Raw genomic sequence first — 19,047 nt, forward strand, 5'->3', positions numbered from 1 at the left:
TGACCTTCCACAAGAACCAATTATGTTCATTCTTGTGTGTTACGCTGCATATTTGACCTTCCACAAGAACCAATTAGGTTCATTCTTGTGTGTTACGCTGCATATTTGACCTTCCACAAGAACCAATTATGTTCATTCTTGTGTGTTACGCTGCATATTTGACCTTCCACAAGAACCAATTATGTTCATTCTTGTGTGTTACGCAGCACATTTGACCTTCCACAAGAACCAATTATGTTCATTCTTGTGTGTTACGCAGCATATTTGACCTTCCACAAGAACCAATTAGGTTCATTCTTGTGTGTTATGCTGCATATTTGACCTTCCACAAGAACCAATTATGTTCATTCTTGTGTGTTACGCTGCATATTTGACCTTCCACAAGAACCAATTAGGTTCATTCTTGTGTGTTACGCAGCACATTTGACCTTCCACAAGAACCAATTATGTTCATTCTTGTGTGTTACGCTGCACATTTGACCTTCCACAAGAACCAATTATGTTCATTCTTGTGTGTTACGCTGCATATTTGACCTTCCACAAGAACCAATTAGGTTCATTCTTGTGTGTTACGCAGCATATTTGACCTTCCACAAGAACCAATTAGGTTCATTCTTGTGTTACGCTGCACATTTGACCTTCCACAAGAACCAATTATGTTCATTCTTGTGTGTTACGCAGCACATTTGACCTTCCACAAGAACCAATTATGTTCATTCTTGTGTGTTACGCTGCATATTTGACCTTCCACAAGAACCAATTAGGTTCATTCTTGTGTGTTACGCAGCATATTTGACCTTCCACAAGAACCAATTAGGTTCATTCTTGTGTGTTACGCAGCATATTTGACCTTCCACAAGAACCAATTATGTTCATTCTTGTGTGTTACGCTGCATATTTGACCTTCCACAAGAACCAATTATGTTCATTCTTGTGTGTTACGCTGCATATTTGACCTTCCACAAGAACCAATTAGGTTCATTCTTGTGTGTTACGCAGCATATTTGACCTTCCACAAGAACCAATTATGTTCATTCTTGTGTGTTACGCTGCATATTTGACCTTCCACAAGAACCAATTAGGTTCATTCTTGTGTGTTACGCTGCACATTTGACCTTCCACAAGAACCAATTATGTTCATTCTTGTGTGTTACGCAGCATATTTGACCTTCCACAAGAACCAATTAGGTTCATTCTTGTGTGTTACGCTGCATATTTGACCTTCCACAAGAACCAATTAGGTTCATTCTTGTGTGTTACGCTGCACATTTGACCTTCCACAAGAACCAATTAGGTTCATTCTTGTGTGTTACGCAGCACATTTGACCTTCCACAAGAACCAATTATGTTCATTCTTGTGTGTTACGCTGCATATTTGACCTTCCACAAGAACCAATTATGTTCATTCTTGTGTGTTACGCTGCATATTTGACCTTCCACAAGAACCAATTAGGTTCATTCTTGTGTGTTACGCAGCATATTTGACCTTCCACAAGAACCAATTAGGTTCATTCTTGTGTGTTACGCAGCATATTTGACCTTCCACAAGAACCAATTATGTTCATTCTTGTGTGTTACGCAGCATATTTGACCTTCCACAAGAACCAATTAGGTTCATTCTTGTGTGTTACGCAGCATATTTGACCTTCCACAAGAACCAATTATGTTCATTCTTGTGTGTTACGCTGCATATTTGACCTTCCACAAGAACCAATTAGGTTCATTCTTGTGTGTTACGCAGCATATTTGACCTTCCACAAGAACCAATTATGTTCATTCTTGTGTGTTACGCTGCATATTTGACCTTCCACAAGAACCAATTATGTTCATTCTTGTGTGTTACGCTGCATATTTGACCTTCCACAAGAACCAATTAGGTTCATTCTTGTGTGTTACGCAGCATATTTGACCTTCCACAAGAACCAATTATGTTCATTCTTGTGTGTTACGCAGCATATTTGACCTTCCACAAGAACCAATTAGGTTCATTCTTGTGTGTTACGCTGCATATTTGACCTTCCACAAGAGCCAGTGAGGTTCATTCTTGTGTGTTACGCTGCATATTTGACCTTCCACAAGAACCAATTAGGTTCATTCTTGTGTGTTACGCAGCATATTTGACCTTCCACAAGAACCAATTAGGTTCATTCTTGTGTGTTACGCAGCATATTTGACCTTCCACAAGAACCAATTATGTTCATTCTTGTGTGTTACGCTGCATATTTGACCTTCCACAAGAACCAATTAGGTTCATTCTTGTGTGTTACGCTGCATATTTGACCTTCCACAAGAGCCAGTGAGGTTCATTCTCGTGTGTTACTCATTTGAGCATTAGAATTAGTTCTGTAACTGATGCTTTATCTGTATTTTATCCTTATGTTGCCACAGAGAATGGTGGGGAATGTAGTTTGTCACACAAGCCACATAAACAAGCTGATTAGCATTTTCTGTCAAGCTTTATCATTATTCTTCATCAACAGCACAAAAAACATGTTAAAAATAAATCACATCTGACTTACAGTATGACTAATAACAATCTGCTTCTACTGTGAAAAAGGTAGATATGGTACAAAGTGGTGACTCTATTTTGTTTGGGAGGTAAGGTTAGATGTTTCTTTGGACCTTGTGTACACGCTTTGAAATACAAGACATCTGGCCTAGAGAGATGGTGGCGGTTGGGGAGACTCCCATGAGACTGTGCCTGATTACATGATCCGTTAGGCAGAGCGTCTACACAGTCTACCTCATGATGAATGGTTTCTTCTCAAGTTTTCTTTTCCTGTGCCGGCGGCTCATTTGGATTTTATAGGTGTACAGTACACACATGGGAAGATCCTGATGGGGATATCTCTGGAGGCATGGCTTTCCTCATTCATATTTAGTGCCACAACATAAAGAGGCTCCATTTGCTGGAATCAATAACTGTGGTCCAAATGTCGCGATGGAATAATGACCCAACAGTCTAACAGGAAGTCTAGGCATGTCGCCACATACACAGAACTCAACAGCACAATAGTGCACATTCAGAGAGTGGCCAAGTTAAAACCATTTTTGTGACAACACATTTAATAAGACCATAAATGCTTCACAGTAAAGTGCTTTATAATAAAAATTATTTTGCCAGATAATTCATCATTCAGAATACATGGCCAATGTTTGGGTAATGTGACCACTCTTAAATGTCTCCTTGAATTCAGTTAGTGCTAAATTACGTCAACTAAAACACTTTATTTTACATGTTTATCTATGTTTTCCATGTGACTTTTTTCATTAAAAAAGTTTAATGAAACAACACAGTGCTTCCTGGCTTCCAAGAACTAGTCCTTTCTGGTCGGCCCTAATAAACGGTTAATCCTTGCAAAGGATTCTGGTTACTATTGGCTGCTCTTGCATTACCAAGCCCAGTATGACATGCTGGGGGTTGGTAAAGAAAAAATAAAAAAATAAAACACTCATGCTACAAATGAATATAAGTGTCACGATCACCGTCTGTTCCTGTCAGTTCCCGGACTACATTACCCACAATCCTCCCTGCCAGTCACATGGTCACTCCACACCAATCACCTGTCGCCACATACAGCCATGCACACACTCCTCACTAATCACCACACCCAGCTGCAGTACATTAACAGGACTATAAAGGACTCACACTCACACCACCAGTTTGCGAAGTCTTGATTCCTTGTGACAATTCTGAGCGTTTCCTTGTTTTCTGTCTGCCTGTGATTAATCTTGCCTGTTCCTGTTTTTGACCCGTTGCTGCCTGTCCTGACCCTTGCCTGTTATACTGTTCTGTGAATGATATCTGCCTGTCCTGACCATTGCCTGCATCCTGATTACGATCCTGCCTGTCCCTTGCTGTTCTCGTCTGCTCCTGATTGACCCTGCCTGTACGACATTCTTAATAAAGCTTGCATTTGGATCTTACCATGACTCCCGCTTCGTTACAATAAGCATGATAATATTATAATGTACAGAATTAAAAATTTAGAAATTAACTAAATATTACATTAAACAGTGCTATTAAATTAACCTAAAGTGAGAGTTTGATAATGGCAAAGGTAAAAATAGAAGAAAAATGCACATATACACAATACTGACAGAAAATAACATAAAAAAACTCTAGTATCAGCCAAAACATGATATGACACCAATATACCTTAGTTTTCCCATCTAGCAGGTTCTGAACAACAATATTAGAAGTTGATACATGTTTGTGTATTATATAAAATCATAAAAATATATGAAACAAGATAATAACTTTAATCTTTAGTGAAGCAATATCAATTTTACAGTACTACAAAAGCAATCCCTTTGTAGAAATCACAAAGAACATTAACACGCCAGCCTCCATTTCTTTTTTTCCTGCCAAAGGAGCTATAAAGCATTTCAGGCCAGGGGCCCCAGCCAAGAACACAGTCATCTCCATCTTTCTACACAGACCATGTCTGTTTAATGAGGGGGCCGTCTTCCAGCTCCAAAGAGCCAGTGCTCGAACACAAAAGGCCACTGCCTGGCTGTGCAGGACAGCTTTGAGCTCTCAAGTGTGACAGACGGGCCTGAACTCTGTTTGTCTGAAGGTTCAACATGAGCAGAGCTGGAACCCTTCATGAGAATGTCTTTTTTAGGACTGTTAGTTCGTTTTGCTGTGGTCAGCAGTTCTGTTTGTGTCTCTGTTCACCAAATTTCATACAACCTGAATTCCGGAAATGTTGGGACGTTTTTTTTTTAAATTCGAATAAAATGAAAACTAAAAGACTTTCAAATCACATGAGCCAATATTTTATTCACAATAGTACAATAGTAGCACAATAGATAACATAACAAATGTTTAAACAGAGAAATTTTACACTTTTATCCACTAAATGAGCTCATTTCAAATTTGATGCCTGCTACAGGTCTCAAAAAAGTTGACCTTTATTGGATGCCCATGGTCTTCGGGCCCTCAGACAACACTGCATCACTCATCGGCATGATTGTGTCAATGACATTACTAAATGGGCCCAGGAATACTTCCAGAAACCACCGTCGTTAAACACAATCCAAAAAAACAAAAACTAAAGCTCCATCATGCAAAAAAGGAAGCCATATGTGAATATGGTCCAGAAGCGTCCTGTCAGCCAAGGCTCATTTAAAATGGACTGCTTCAAAGTGGAAAAGTGTTCTATGGTCAGACAAGTCCAAATTTGACATTCTTGTTGGAAATCATGGACACCGTGTCTTCAGGGCTAAAGAGGAAGGAGACCTTCCAGCGTGTTATCAGCGTTTAGTTCAAAAGCCAGCATCTCTGATGGTATGGGGGTGCATAAGTGCAAAAGGTATGGGCAGCCTGCATGTTTTGGAAGGTACTATGAATGCTGAAAGGTATATAAAGTTTTTAGAGCAACATATGCTCCCCTCCAGATGACGTCTATTTCAGGGAAGGCCTTGTGTATTTCAGCAGGACAATGCAAAAACACATACTGCAGCTATTACAACAGCATGGTTTTGTCATAGAAGAGTCCGGGTGCTGAATTGGCCTGCCTGCAGTCCAGATCTTTCACCTATAGAGAAAAATATGTCAAAGACGACCACAACTCTTCAGCAGCTGGAAATGTATATCAGGCAAGAATGGGACCAAATTCCCAACTTTTTTTGAGCTCATTTTGTGCATAAAATTTTCTGTCTAAACATTTATGTTATCTATGCTCTACTGTGAATAAAATATTGACTCATGTGATTTGAAAATCTTTTAGTTTTCATTTTATTCAAATTTAAAAAACATCCCAACATTTCCAGAATTCGGGCTGTAAATACTGCATATAAACTGAATAATCTGAAGATTTTTTCATTGATTAATTGAATTTTCCATTTTTTTTCCATTATGGTAATGACTACTAATATTTCCTTAATTGTCATGAAAATAATGTCACAATGCAAAAACAATGAATGGTCTTAAAAATAGCTTCATTTTCTTTGTGCAAAACTAATTCTATATTTCCTGTAGTTTTTGGTGAGAATTACGCACCAAATATTTTTTGAAAGGTTTTCTTATGTGTCAAAGGTAGAGATTCACACATAAAAATCATGAAAAAAAAAAAAAAAATTAAGCATTTACACCTTTTGAAGTTATCATTCATATAAAAATATAAGCATCTGTGTTGCATATAAGATTAAGATCCATTTAAGGTTAATTAATTTATAACTTAACCTTGATGTTTAACAACAAATTGTTATTTTCAACAAAATGACTGTGCTTTCCTCCTTTGTGGGTGTGCTATTATTTGATTAAATGTGGATTTTTTTTATAGAAATAGATTTTCAACACTTCAAAGTGTCATCACTGATGGATGTTCTCTGTGCGAAGACTCAGCTAATCAATAATAAAATCGTTAATGAATAAAAGTGACTAATCAATAATGAAGCAGTCGTTTCCATTATTGTATTTTATAAAAGTTTAGGAGTTGCAGCCCTCATTAATGTTATTGTATAATATCAAGTGCTGAGTGAATTTATAACATGAAGGCTTTAGAAATATTTGTATGCTTTTTTCATATGCTAAGTATTAGCTGATTTGCAAAAATGTTGCCTAACAAAGCAAACTCTGCTCTATTTTCAGTTCCCAGGCTCCACATATAACTTATTACATAACACTGACACATTTTCATTTTGTTCAACGTCTACATTCCGAGGTCCACAAAAGTTCACTTCAGAGTGGCTTTATGCTATGATGACTGTATGTGCTCTTTAAAATAATAGTTTATAGTAAATCAATCAAGAAACAACAAAGCTAAAAACTAAATTCCTTCAGACATGTGTAAGCGTCAATGAAAGCATGCATTCATGTTCTATCAAACAGAATGACATAATTCTTCTGGTGAAATGCAAATCCCGTGAAAGAACCTTCTCTCTGATATATAAGTATCTCTTAAAATGCTCAGATTTGCCAAATATTATCAAACTAACTCAGAATCAAATGCAAACAATTCAGAACCAACAGAATCACTTAAGTCACAGTTACCAGATTCATCATTGTTCAGGAATCTTTACTTTCAGTCACCTGATAAACACACAGAGACTCTGAATCATGTGACTTTTATTTGCTTAACATGCAAAGAATGGGTTTGCCAAGTGAGATATCATCCAGCAGGAAACCAACCGTTCTTATCATCAGGCGACATTGTGAATTTCAAACAGGAGAGTTTTCCATTTATGGTGGGAGAGGGGCATAAAGTACAAACCACTAGTTGATTATGTAGTCATCTCATGAAAAGGGCTTCCAAAAGCACAACATAAAAGTTTGATTTATGGTGCAACCAAGGAGGTCTATAAACTGTGTTACCCTACCCATTCATCTCAATGGAAGTTGATTGGCTGGTGCAGGATCAGAATTTGAAATTTGATCTATAAATAATTATTGAAGAGCCATAGTGGAATAACCGGCATATGTTGGGTAACATTGAAGCACTGTGAGAAAAACAATCCAAACAGCATAGTTTCAAATACTATCAGTAATGTAGGTAGAATTTGCTTGAATTCGCTTATTTGGGTAGGCTGCCAAATTAAAGGTGAGCTTAAAGGCATATTTAAAATTAAAAATGCCAATTGCGATTTTCATTTTTGCAAAAACATAAAATGTAAATGCACTGGCTGGATCAGTATCGTCCCTATATTGGCTCTTTTGTAATATTTCAAATTGTACCAAATGTAATGGCACTGTGATTTGGTGGTTGTGAACTTATGTGCCTGCATTTTGCAGTCCATTCTTTCTAGTGCACATTTATAAAACACTATACTACACAAAAAGGCCTTGTGAAATGTATTTGGGGGTTTCCATACACAAGTTAAATGGTCAAAAACTCTACTGTATTCATTTAAAAGATGGCACACAGGATAATGTCACCAAGTCATGCTTCAGTTTTTCTAAAACTCTGAAAGCAGCTATTGTGAGCATGTCAATGTTTTCCCTGGTCTAAATAAATACATTTAGATACGCTTCTGTCTCAATCCTGATCGAGTGGGCTACACGTGCTACATTGAGACCCACTGCCTATGTACTTTAGACGTAAAGCACTGTATGTTAAGATCACATTTCATCCCAATAAGACATATTTTGAAAATTTTACTTTCAGAAGCGTTTTTTTGCATTGAAACATTATTCTCATGCTGATTAAACAGGTTTTACTCCAGAATTCTCATTGCCGGAAAGCATTCAAGTGTTTTATTTTTTAAGGTCTGTAATAAGGTCTATAATTAAAAAAGATTGAGAGAAGGGGTTTTTTGCATTACGGTAATGACTAACTAATATGTCCTTAATTGTCATGAAAATAGACTTTATTTTCTTTGTGCAAAAATATTTTCGTATTTCTTCCTTTAGATTTTGGGGCGAAACTTGTTTTTGAACAGTTGTGTGATATTCAGCCATAAAAATATTTCCAAAGCTAATGAAAATGAAGCGTTTATACTCTCAGCAGCACTTATACTCCCGGATAAAAGAGGTGAACGCTAAAGTGTTTACATGCTTAAAAAGGGATTAAATGTCACAATTATATTTGTTTAGAGGCTTAAGGACTTCACAATGTGAACAGCACTTTTCAAACATCAAACGAATCATACGCATGTCCCCAGAGCGGGAATGCGGTAAACTAGTCAGGCTGTGCAATGTCAAGAGAAAAGAGCTCACTTCTGATCACAGATGCGCAGAATGCATAAAGAGATGAAAAGAAAGAAATTATGTGAGTGGGAGAATGAAGAACAGCACAAAAAAATATTACTTAGAAAACATATTTTAGGGGTGTACTAGAATAGGTTGTCATGCTAAAAATGCATTATTTTTCACATATTTTATATGATTGCAGCTCTTCTCTTCACAGTCTGTCTCAAACACCCCATTTAGTTCCTGTTCTGATGAAACCCTTCTTTCCGAAATGCAAAATGTGCTCTGATTGGTTAGCTGGCCCAGTGTGTTGTGATTGCTGAACCGCTTAGAGCGTGTTCTGGAAATGTCACGTCCATTACCATAAACATGAGTTTCATCTGATCAGGTGTAAAAATTAACAATGGCATCAATTTTGCCATACCAATTTGAGCCCAATTCAAACCCTGAGAATAGGAGCTTTCACATCAGAGGAACCTTTTCATACTTCCTAGTACTATTGGCTGAAGTACCCAGATTTTGCCGTGTTCGCACCGCAAGAACTAGGAACGTTTAGTTCTAGGAAGTCCTTTTGGGGGAAATAAATCAGCTCCTACTTCAGAGTAGGGTCTAAACCAGCACTATAGGAACTATCAGTGACGTGAGTGTACGTTGAATGGTCAAACGCATGTCAAACACCAGCAACTGGAATTTTTAAAAAGCTGTGTAAACATATTTACTTCACGAACATGGAAACTAGCGATAACGGCATTTACCTGTCTGCACTCTGCAGGGTTGTGAAAGTTGTCATGGGAGATTTCGTCTCTTAGCCCCACTTTTTGCTCTTTCGGTCGCGTAAATTATGCGTTATCATTCCATCTCCGTTATCACGAAACACAACAACTTTTGTAACTGCTGCGCTGTCGGCCGATTCAGAGTTCCTATTCACAGTGCGAATGCAACTAGGAACATGGCCCGGGGGAGAAATTAGTTCCTGGGGATCTATCCTGGTGGCTAGTTCCTAGAACCGAGATCCTAGAACTATTTGGTGTGAAAGCCCCTGTGTACTTTTGCAAGTACAGATTTTACAGGACCTTTCAGAGTGGTAAGTTCCTACGGATATTTTCCGTGGGTGAGGATTATTTAAATGGGTGACATTGTGACTTCACAAGATCTGGAAGAAGTGCATTGTAGTCCCAATGAGCAGTTTGTAGTAGTTTTTGAAAAGTGTTACCTTAAAGAGAATATTTCCCTTTGGAGTGGACTTTGAGCTTTGTAACCTTGCAGATGTTTTTTGTTCCCAAACAGCAACATTACACACTAACACTTAAACTTAAACACTTAAAAAAGTGAAAAAGCATAACAGGACCACTTTAATGGCACATATGTATACAATCAAAAAAAGTTGTATTATCTCAGTTTTGTAACCCTGGAGCATTTAGCTCTGAATATCAGCAGAAGTGGTGTTTTTGTTGGACAATGGTTATTATCTGTCAGCCGAAAGAGTTTAATTAATCCCTTTACAAAAGCTAAACTCTACTTGACACCAAGAGACTCTTATGCAAGAGCAATTAGAGCTTGTTTCTCTCCCCAAGCAAGTTGCAGTCAACAATGTAAAACTGACAATTTTGCAAAACTGCCATGGAAAAAAACCCTTGACTCTTGACGGTTTGTGTATCACGAGAACAAAACCATAGCGTTAGAGACAAAGGATGGATGTGTTGTTATGACGCACAATGCAACTCATTTAAGTCCAAGTCATTACACCATTTGCTTTTAAATCAGACTTTTATCATCTTTCTATCAAGATGACTGGCTAATCAGGAAAGCTAGGTTTTAGACAATGAGACTATTTATAAAACTGACAGAAGAACACTGATACTATTCATCACCACAGGCCTGTGCCAGCCGTCAGAAACACCTGCAACTAATAAAACAGCTTTCTTGATGTTCTCATTACCTACAACAGAAAAAATAGTTCAGCAACCATCACAAAAGTCACAAGGGTCATTTTTTCCCACTTCTTTTTTTCTTTTCCATTTTTTTTTTGTCCATACAATGGAAGTCAATTGGCAATGTTTTAGAAAGGTTAAAAGCCAAAGTTTTGTACCATGACTCAAGAAAATCAGACGTGAACAATATAGTGATGATTTCATTGGCAACAATCACTAATAAAATGTACGCTGTCTCCATGATATAATCAATATGAAAATCTATTTACGAATAGCACACTATATAAACATCCCATAAGCAAAGCTTCACCAGATTCACCAGTAACTGGCCTGGAAACTATAAGCTTACATAATTTCTCAGCTGCAGAGGTTTCTAGCACTCAGCTGCATCTTCCTTACATGCAGCCTATGTCAGGCGAGTCGCTCATGCGTGCTGGAGAAAGTGCCGGCTAAATATAGATAATGGTACACCTACAGTACGGCTCTCCTCCACCGATGATGTGGCTCTAGATGTTCCAGAGCCAAACAGAATCCCTCAAATCTAAAATAGAAGATCAAGGGAAATGCCAGCAACATTCCATGGTTTCCAAGTTCCTTTCTGCACTATAACAACAACTTTTATCTGAGACTCTTCAGGTAATTCCAAAAACATATAGAACTATGCTTGACGATAAACAACAGGAAAAGAACGTTTCAAAAAGTACATTACATTTAAGTGAATGGTACATTGTATTGTATGGATTCCCATCACCAAATATATGTGAATGCACATAAAACTCACTGCATTAGGTTATTAATCATTTTCAGTAATATTGTGTAGGTCTTGAAGGGATAGTTCATCCAAAAATGAAATTCTTCATTACTCACATTAAAGGGGTCATGAATTGGATTGTTTTATAATGTTTCCTGTGGTGCACTTATAATGTTAGAATGTTTTTTACATCAAAATTTGTTATAATTTAGAAATAAAAGGCATTTTTCCTACCCTGATTTTAGCCTTCTTATTTGAACACTCTTAGGGCTGCTGTGAGACTTCAGTGTAAACGCCCACTGCTGTGATTGGCTGACATTTTTGCCTATGAAATAGCTGAGTATTACTGTGGAACTCTCAAAAACATTTCATTTTTACTATTACAGTTCTCAAGGTTTACAAATCGTGAAAAGTGTTATAGCATTACATTTATATATATGGCATTATATTTAGATCATGGCATGAAAGGTTGCAGTGATGAGCATGTAGCTGATCACAGACATGTTGTAGAACACATGAATTTAGGGATCTCTTCATTGCAACTCAATTTCTGCGCACTAACAAATGCTTTCATCATAACTAACAGTGCAAACACTATGTAACTAAGAGATTTTTGGAATAAAACGGGAGTTTTGGTGCAAGTCCAGAACTCAATCACTGATAAACTTGATTTTTGATTGACAGCTCTAACGATTGTAAAGGGATTGTAACGCTTTCTATATATAATTTAATCACAGTTTAAATAACAGATTAATTTCATCCTACTAAGAGAAGCAATGTGAAGTTGACCGTTTAGTCACTGGTTTGATTTACTGACACACAGACAAAGAACATCTGGCTGTACATGAATCATTACATATCAGATCAGGCATTAGAATTAACAGTTACTTACATGTTGTTGCATTACTGGATCCATATCATAGGAGTCTGTTTGCAAAGCCTGCTCTGAAATGCGATTGATTCACCAAAGAATCCACAGTGAAATGTACCGAATACAAATAAATAATGCTCAACTGAGACATTCACATTGATGAAAATAAATAACCATATTCCTAGCATTAGGATCCTTTGAAAGGTGCTATTTTTAGTCCTGTATCGCTCTTCTCTCCTCGTCATCTCACTAACACGCCAGTGGGCGGGGCTAGCACCGACTGCGGTGGCGAATTTAGGCGCATTCTGGGACCAGTCGTTCCTTGGGCCTGGTGTCAATTAGGGCTGGGCGTTATATCGCATGCAAAAAAAGCCCCGCAATATCGCGTTCATTATCGCAGATGAATCGCCTTTGATATTGAACGCGATATTGCGTAGCTTGTCAGTGATCTACGGCTCTGTCTATTAAATGCCGCTCCATTTGAAAGCAGGTGATGGTGATTTAGCGGTAATCAGGGAACCGGCTTTACTGACGAAATGCGCGTGACAATTGCATGCGATATATCGCCCAGCCCTAGTGTCAATAAAAGCTTTTATTAGACTAACAAGGAAGTTTTCAGTTCTGAAACTTACAGGATATTCTTATAATACAATGACCTCTTATATATACAAGGAAAAGTTGATTTCTCAATTCATGACCCATTTAATGTTTTTCCAAACCTGTGTGACTTTTTCTTCTGTGGAACAAAAAAAGGAGATAATTTGAAGAATGTTACAAATATTGGACCCCAAAGACTTTCACTGTATGGATAAAAGTAATGTGATATTTCTTTTTCAACATCTTTTCTTATTGGTTCCAGAAGAAAGTAAGTCATAAAAGTTTGGAAGAGTATATAATGAGGGTGAGTAAATGATGATCCCTTTAACCAAACAACATGCCACAGGACAGGAATGAACTATTTAGATTTCATCTTTTCATCATGTTCCCTGCATAAACAGGGAACAGAAGGGAAGACTTTAAAGTGAGGCTAAATTTGTGCTGAGTGGATATCAGAGTTGCTTCAGTTGCCTGAGGAAAATTACAGATAAAAACAGGAGAATAACGGAAAAGACAGGGAGATACTATCCTGATTTACAGTCAACTCTTTTTGAAAAGCCTTCTAATGTAGACCAGCACTTCCTAAAAAAAGTGCCTAAAAAGTATGCAAGTGTGCATGTGAAACAGGGAGGGAGGGGGTACTTGAGCAATTTCTCATTCAACACTTCATATGAAAATCTGTCCTGCTTGACAACTCATCCAAACAGAGTCCAGTATAGTCGCACTGATCTCTACTTTATTGCACTTTTTCTACCCTAGTGCACACTGGCTCTGTTTCAGCACTTCAGAGCGCTTCAGCAGATGTCGGACTCTAAGACTGCTATCATCAGTGGTGCTCTGCATGCTTCGTGGCAAGTGGTTTTGTTTTATCACCGTTTTAGAAGATTCTTAAACCTTTATGATAAAAAGCACTTACAGATCAAGTTCGAAACCTGAATACAAACAGATGCTTTCCTTGTAGCACATCAGTCTTCCTGCTTTATTAAGTCTGAATAAGGGGGAAAACACGCACAAAAGTCTTAAATATTCAAGTGTTATTTCTGGGAGGAATGCAGTGATATGGAATTTCTGGGCCAATAATGATAACCAATGATCAACAGTTTGTTGTGGCCAATATGACAACAACTGTTGTCATATTGGTTAAAAATAGTGTGGTTAAAAATATTGATTCTTGAGTTTAATCAATTTATTATAAGAAAAACTACCTTGTGTGTAATTTAAAGGCATTAGTTAAGGTTAATTAGTTAATATATCCAAATATATACAATGCATATATTTTATCTGATGAATTCTTAATTTGCAAAATATGCTCAAAAAAGAAAATTTACTTGCATTTGATACTTTATTTGAACCAATTCTTATTGCCTTATTGTTACTATATAAGTATTTTAAGTAATTTTAAAGGCTATTGTTCACTTTGGTCTATTTTTATTACAAAAAAAATCTGATTACTCGATTAATCGTCAAAATAATTGACTGATTACTCGATTGGCAAAATAATCATTAGTGACAGCCGAACAGTTAAAATTTCAAAATGCAACCGCATTGTTGTACACATGCATTTTTAATAAAGATATGGATTTTGCCTCCTTTTCAAAACAAACCTGCAGCAGTAGACATGCACTGAGATGAGTCTGCATCCCATTTATCTGCTCTCAAGGGCCTGCAGACTATTGCACTGAAATTCCAGTGGTCCAATGCAGAGGGCATTGCTCTTTCAATGAAGACAAAACGTTATGTAATCTACTTCCAGCATCTGTTTTTTGCTATGTTTCATTTATATTCTCCAGTAATTTCTCTGCCACTAAGCCCTATACAAGCCACATTACATCCTAAATCCGTATTGCAATGAACAGCACTAGGGCACAGGAGCAGCCCAGAGGCCTTATATTCCATCTGAAAGATTTCAGAGAGCTGCTTTAAAGGCCCTAATGTTCATTCTCTCCCTTTTTGACATGTATTTAGTCATTCATAGTCACGAAACCTGCAATACTAAACACATATAACAGCCTGGAATGCCATCGGCCAACACTGAGCAGCGATTAACGGTGCACATTAAAGTAATTGATGGCAAAGCCGAGAACATCCACAATCAGTGATGTGTAAAACTCCTGCTCATTAAATCAATTCTTTCCAGGGCAATGATTTATTCTTGTTTATGCGTCAGATAAGTAGGACCTGATGCTGCTTTGCAGGTGAAGAGTCACATGCAGATTATATTCAGATAACTGTTGCTTCCCTTCTCTAGAAAGTTGTCTTTGAAAATAAAAAGGCCGAAATTCATTCACAGCCTTTTTCAATGACCCGATGGTTCTGTTCTATAAATTCAACAGGTTTAGTAATTCAGTCTGGATAATTTGGTTGTCTGAACTTCAGATTTATAGGGGTCTTCTATCAGCTGTCAAGTTACTAATCATACAAAGTACTGAATAATAAGAACAACTATGGCAAGCCACTGTAACATTTATTCCTTAAAACTAAATACTTATTACTTACATTATTTTAAGTACTTATTTAATAATAGAAATTATCCAGTAGTGACTAGAATATTTTTCAAGTACATATTACTTCTAACATCTCACTAGTATTTTATGTTTGTGGGTGAGTACATATTTTCAAATTTGATTTGGTGAGTTGCCTGAACAATATGTAATCTGTCTTATTTTAAAGTCAGTTAATAACAAACATGTAAAGATTACATCAAAAATACAATATCAACATACAAAAGAACATTCAAAAAATAATAATAATAATTATCCTCCTTTTCCCCCCAAAAGTATTATACAGTGTAGTAGCATTACATTGTAAATAATTTCTTCATAAAATTTAATAGTGTTTATTTTTTGTTAATAATAAGCATTAAACGAGTCTATTTGGTAAAAAAAGGTTACATTTTGCAACTTTTAAGCCCAAAATATAGTATTTCTAGTGTTTGCGTAATGTGTAGCCTTTTAAAGCATATGCCAGTTGATAGTGTGCACAAATGCAGGTGGTCGACACATGCATTCTAGAAAGTTTGTCCACTTTGTCCAGTGTCTGCCTATTTTTCTCCAGAATCCAGTATTTTGTTGTTGTTCCGTATCTTTAGTTTCTTTTTCTAATGTGAAACAACGACCCAGGTTAGTGTTGTCACTAGGGCTGGGCGATATATCGCATGCGATAGTCACGAGCATTTCGTCAGTAAAGCCAGTTCCCTAAATCGCCATCACCTGCTTTCAAATGGAGCGACATTTAATAGACAGAGCCGTAGTTCACTGATAAGCTACGCAATATCGCGTTCATTATCAAAGGCGATTCATCTGCGATAATGAACTCGATATTGCGTAGCTTATCAGTGAACTACGGCTCTGTCTATTAAATGCCGCTCCATTTGCCGCTCCATTTGAAAGCAGGTGATGGCGATTTAGCGGTAATCAGGGGACTGGCTTTACTGATGAAATGCGCGTGACAATTGCATGCGATATATCGCCCAGCCCTAGTTGTCACCTTGTGGAACAACTGATTTGTGCAAAACAAATTCAATGCGCATGTGTGACCTGCACGTACAAAGTTACAAACAGGCGTGCATACAGTACGCACTATACTGGTGACGAAATTTGTATCACGCATAAAAGTATACTTTGGGCTTTAGAAGGCCAAGGAAATCTAAGAAACCGCACACAACTACTAAGCTGTCTTAATTCCAAGTCAAACAGGTTTCAGCAAATTTAAATATTGACACGTCATCTCAATACTTAGGCCTATGGCAAGATGCTCAAAAAAAAAAAATCGAAATCATTGGCAATGGCCTCTGTTGATAGTGTCACTGGAAATCACTGGCCATCATTGAAAATGAATGATGTTTGGTTTATGTCACTCCAAATCGCTGAAAATGTAAAGCAGCCCCTTAACAGCTAAAGTACAGTGCTAATTTAAGTACTCGCTAAATATATCTAAACTAAACTTGTATAGGAAAAGAATTAGATAAGCGAGATGAACTCACTATTTCAAAATTCAGTGACAATTACTGAATTGTTACTAGTGAGACTGAAAAATGTAATAGTCACTATTGAATTATTAGCTAATACTTAGAATACAGGTATGAATAACGTAAAATAGGTAGCCTACAGTACGTTTTAAGGAATGCATGTTAAAATGGCTTGCCATAATGAACACTAAAGCGCAACGCTGTAATATCTCGCCGGTATAGTGTTACATGTAAATGTATCTATCTTCTTCAAAGCCAAAGGTGAATGGAGAGACTGGATCAACTCCAGTTACTTCTATACCAATGTTCGTGATCATACTCTTCTACCCATCCCATGCCTCCAGCACTCTTACCTTGCAGATTCTGCACTCGGATGTCGCTGATCTGCCCGATCAATTCCTCCCGTTCAAACCAATCATCCCATTCGTGTCCCGCCATCTGGATCAAACAGCGAGTCGCTCGTTTTATGAAGCTCTCGTCCCGTGATTTCGGTAGATTTCTTTCTTATAAAGTGCTCTGTGTGGCGGGTGGCCAGGCGGTGGCCATGAGTGGAGTTTGTGGGGGTTTCAGGGGTCTATATCCGAGAAGATGTTGGTTTTCGGCTCCCGCATTGCTCCAGTAAAGTTACTTTAATTCCTCGTGACGCACAGGAAAGCCTCTCCAGCGCAGCTTGGAGGATGAAAATGAGAGGGAAATGTGCAAGGAAAAACCACCTGGTTAATGTTTGCAGGATTCTCTCTCTGTGCACGCCCACACTACCTCTGATACTCTGAGGACGGGGCTCTCTCTCTCTCTCTCTCTCACTCTCTCTCTCTCTCATGTTTGATTCATGAACGAATCATTGTATTGAACTGATTCATTTTCAGTCGAACCGATTGGCGAAGCGAGGGCAAAACTGAGGTGCGAACTGTGGTTTGAATCAATAGCCTATTTGAGATAATAGCCTAGGCTTGGTTTCACAGACAGGGGTTAAATTAAGCCAGGATTAGGTTTTAGTTCATTTAGGACATTTAAGTAGCTTTTATAAACATGCCTTAGAAAAAAACAAAACAAAACAAAAAAAAAACATGTAGCCTAATTAATTTTCATAATATGACTTAAGATTTATGATATTGAGGAATTGTCTCATAAAAATGACTCTGGATCTAATAATGATGTTTGATTGTCTTATAATATTTGAACCTTTTAATGTATTTCCAACTTTTATTTTATTTTTATTAAGGAATCAATTCAACAGATTGCAAGACGGTTGACAATAAACAAGAAAAGATTATTTTAAAATACATATATTATGAAAAGAAAGAAAGAAAGAAAGAAAGAAAGAAAGAAAGAAAGAAAGAAAGAAAGAAAGAAAGAAAGAAAGAAAGAAAGAATAAATATCTTCCCTTTTCCAGTAAGCAACTTCAAGATCCATAATATTTAGGAGTGTATAGACATTAGGCCTATTATATCTCTTTTAAATTTAGGTCCTATTAGTGTTTGTTTGTTTATTTTAATAATAAGCAAGTAAGTGAATCAATTCCTAGAAAAAAAAAATTACATTTTGAAACTATTGATACACATTCACTTTTAAGCAAGTAAAATGCATAAATAAAGTTCCCATATATGATGCTATAGGCCTACGTTTAAAGAAACAGGTGTGTAAAAACATTTATCTTATTATGAGAATCGATAACTCATAATAATAGCTTAATGATATCTTATTATTGTGTTTCCATCAAACTTTCCTAATGAAATGACGCGCGAATTCCGCTTTTGAAAGAAGACTCAAACTAACAGGTGAATCAGTCATGCGATTCGATTCATTTGAACGGGTCGTCAGAATGAATCAGTTCACTAAAATGAATTGGACTTCACGGAGCTGGCTGCTCTCGCTCGCTCTTTATCACTGACGAAAGACGTCTTGGAGGAATTGTGTCTGTATGTATGCAGCGTTGTGCGGCATGTGGGTCGTGTAAATGTGAAGGACACTGTAGTCATTTGTACGTGGCTTCGCTGCACATGTTTTACACAATGACCGAGCTAAATCTGCTTCATGTGATGTGCAAATCACCTACCCACCCCCATATCGCGAGCACATATCCGACTGATCGTTTAATGTGAGCTGTAATGGACAACCATCTATCGACTCCTGCAGTGCTTCTGTAATGACACCAACAAATACTGCACAAGACAATCTGATAATGAAGAATAGCGAAGGTGAAGGTTATCGATTAAGCCATAGTAAGTGGTTACTGCTGCAAAAAGCACAGAAGCTTGAACTACGGTTTTATCGTTATCAGTCCAGTTTTGATG

General features: G+C 37.2%; 1 protein-coding gene across 1 annotated transcript in view; it reads right to left on the reverse strand.

Moving 5' to 3' along the window:
- Positions 1-17,422, reverse strand: part of clmna (calmin a) — a 32,950-nt gene extending 15,528 nt beyond the window's left edge. The window contains exon 1 of the mRNA XM_067367093.1: positions 17,106-17,422. Within this exon, the coding sequence (XP_067223194.1) occupies positions 17,106-17,190 (85 nt within the window). The 5' untranslated portion in view covers positions 17,191-17,422. The remainder of the gene's footprint in view (positions 1-17,105) is intronic.
- Between the last annotated feature and the right edge of the window lie 1,625 nt (positions 17,423-19,047).

This window comes from Chanodichthys erythropterus, chromosome 18, assembly GCF_024489055.1.
Source record: "Chanodichthys erythropterus isolate Z2021 chromosome 18, ASM2448905v1, whole genome shotgun sequence".
Taxonomy (NCBI): Eukaryota; Metazoa; Chordata; class Actinopteri; order Cypriniformes; family Xenocyprididae; genus Chanodichthys; species Chanodichthys erythropterus.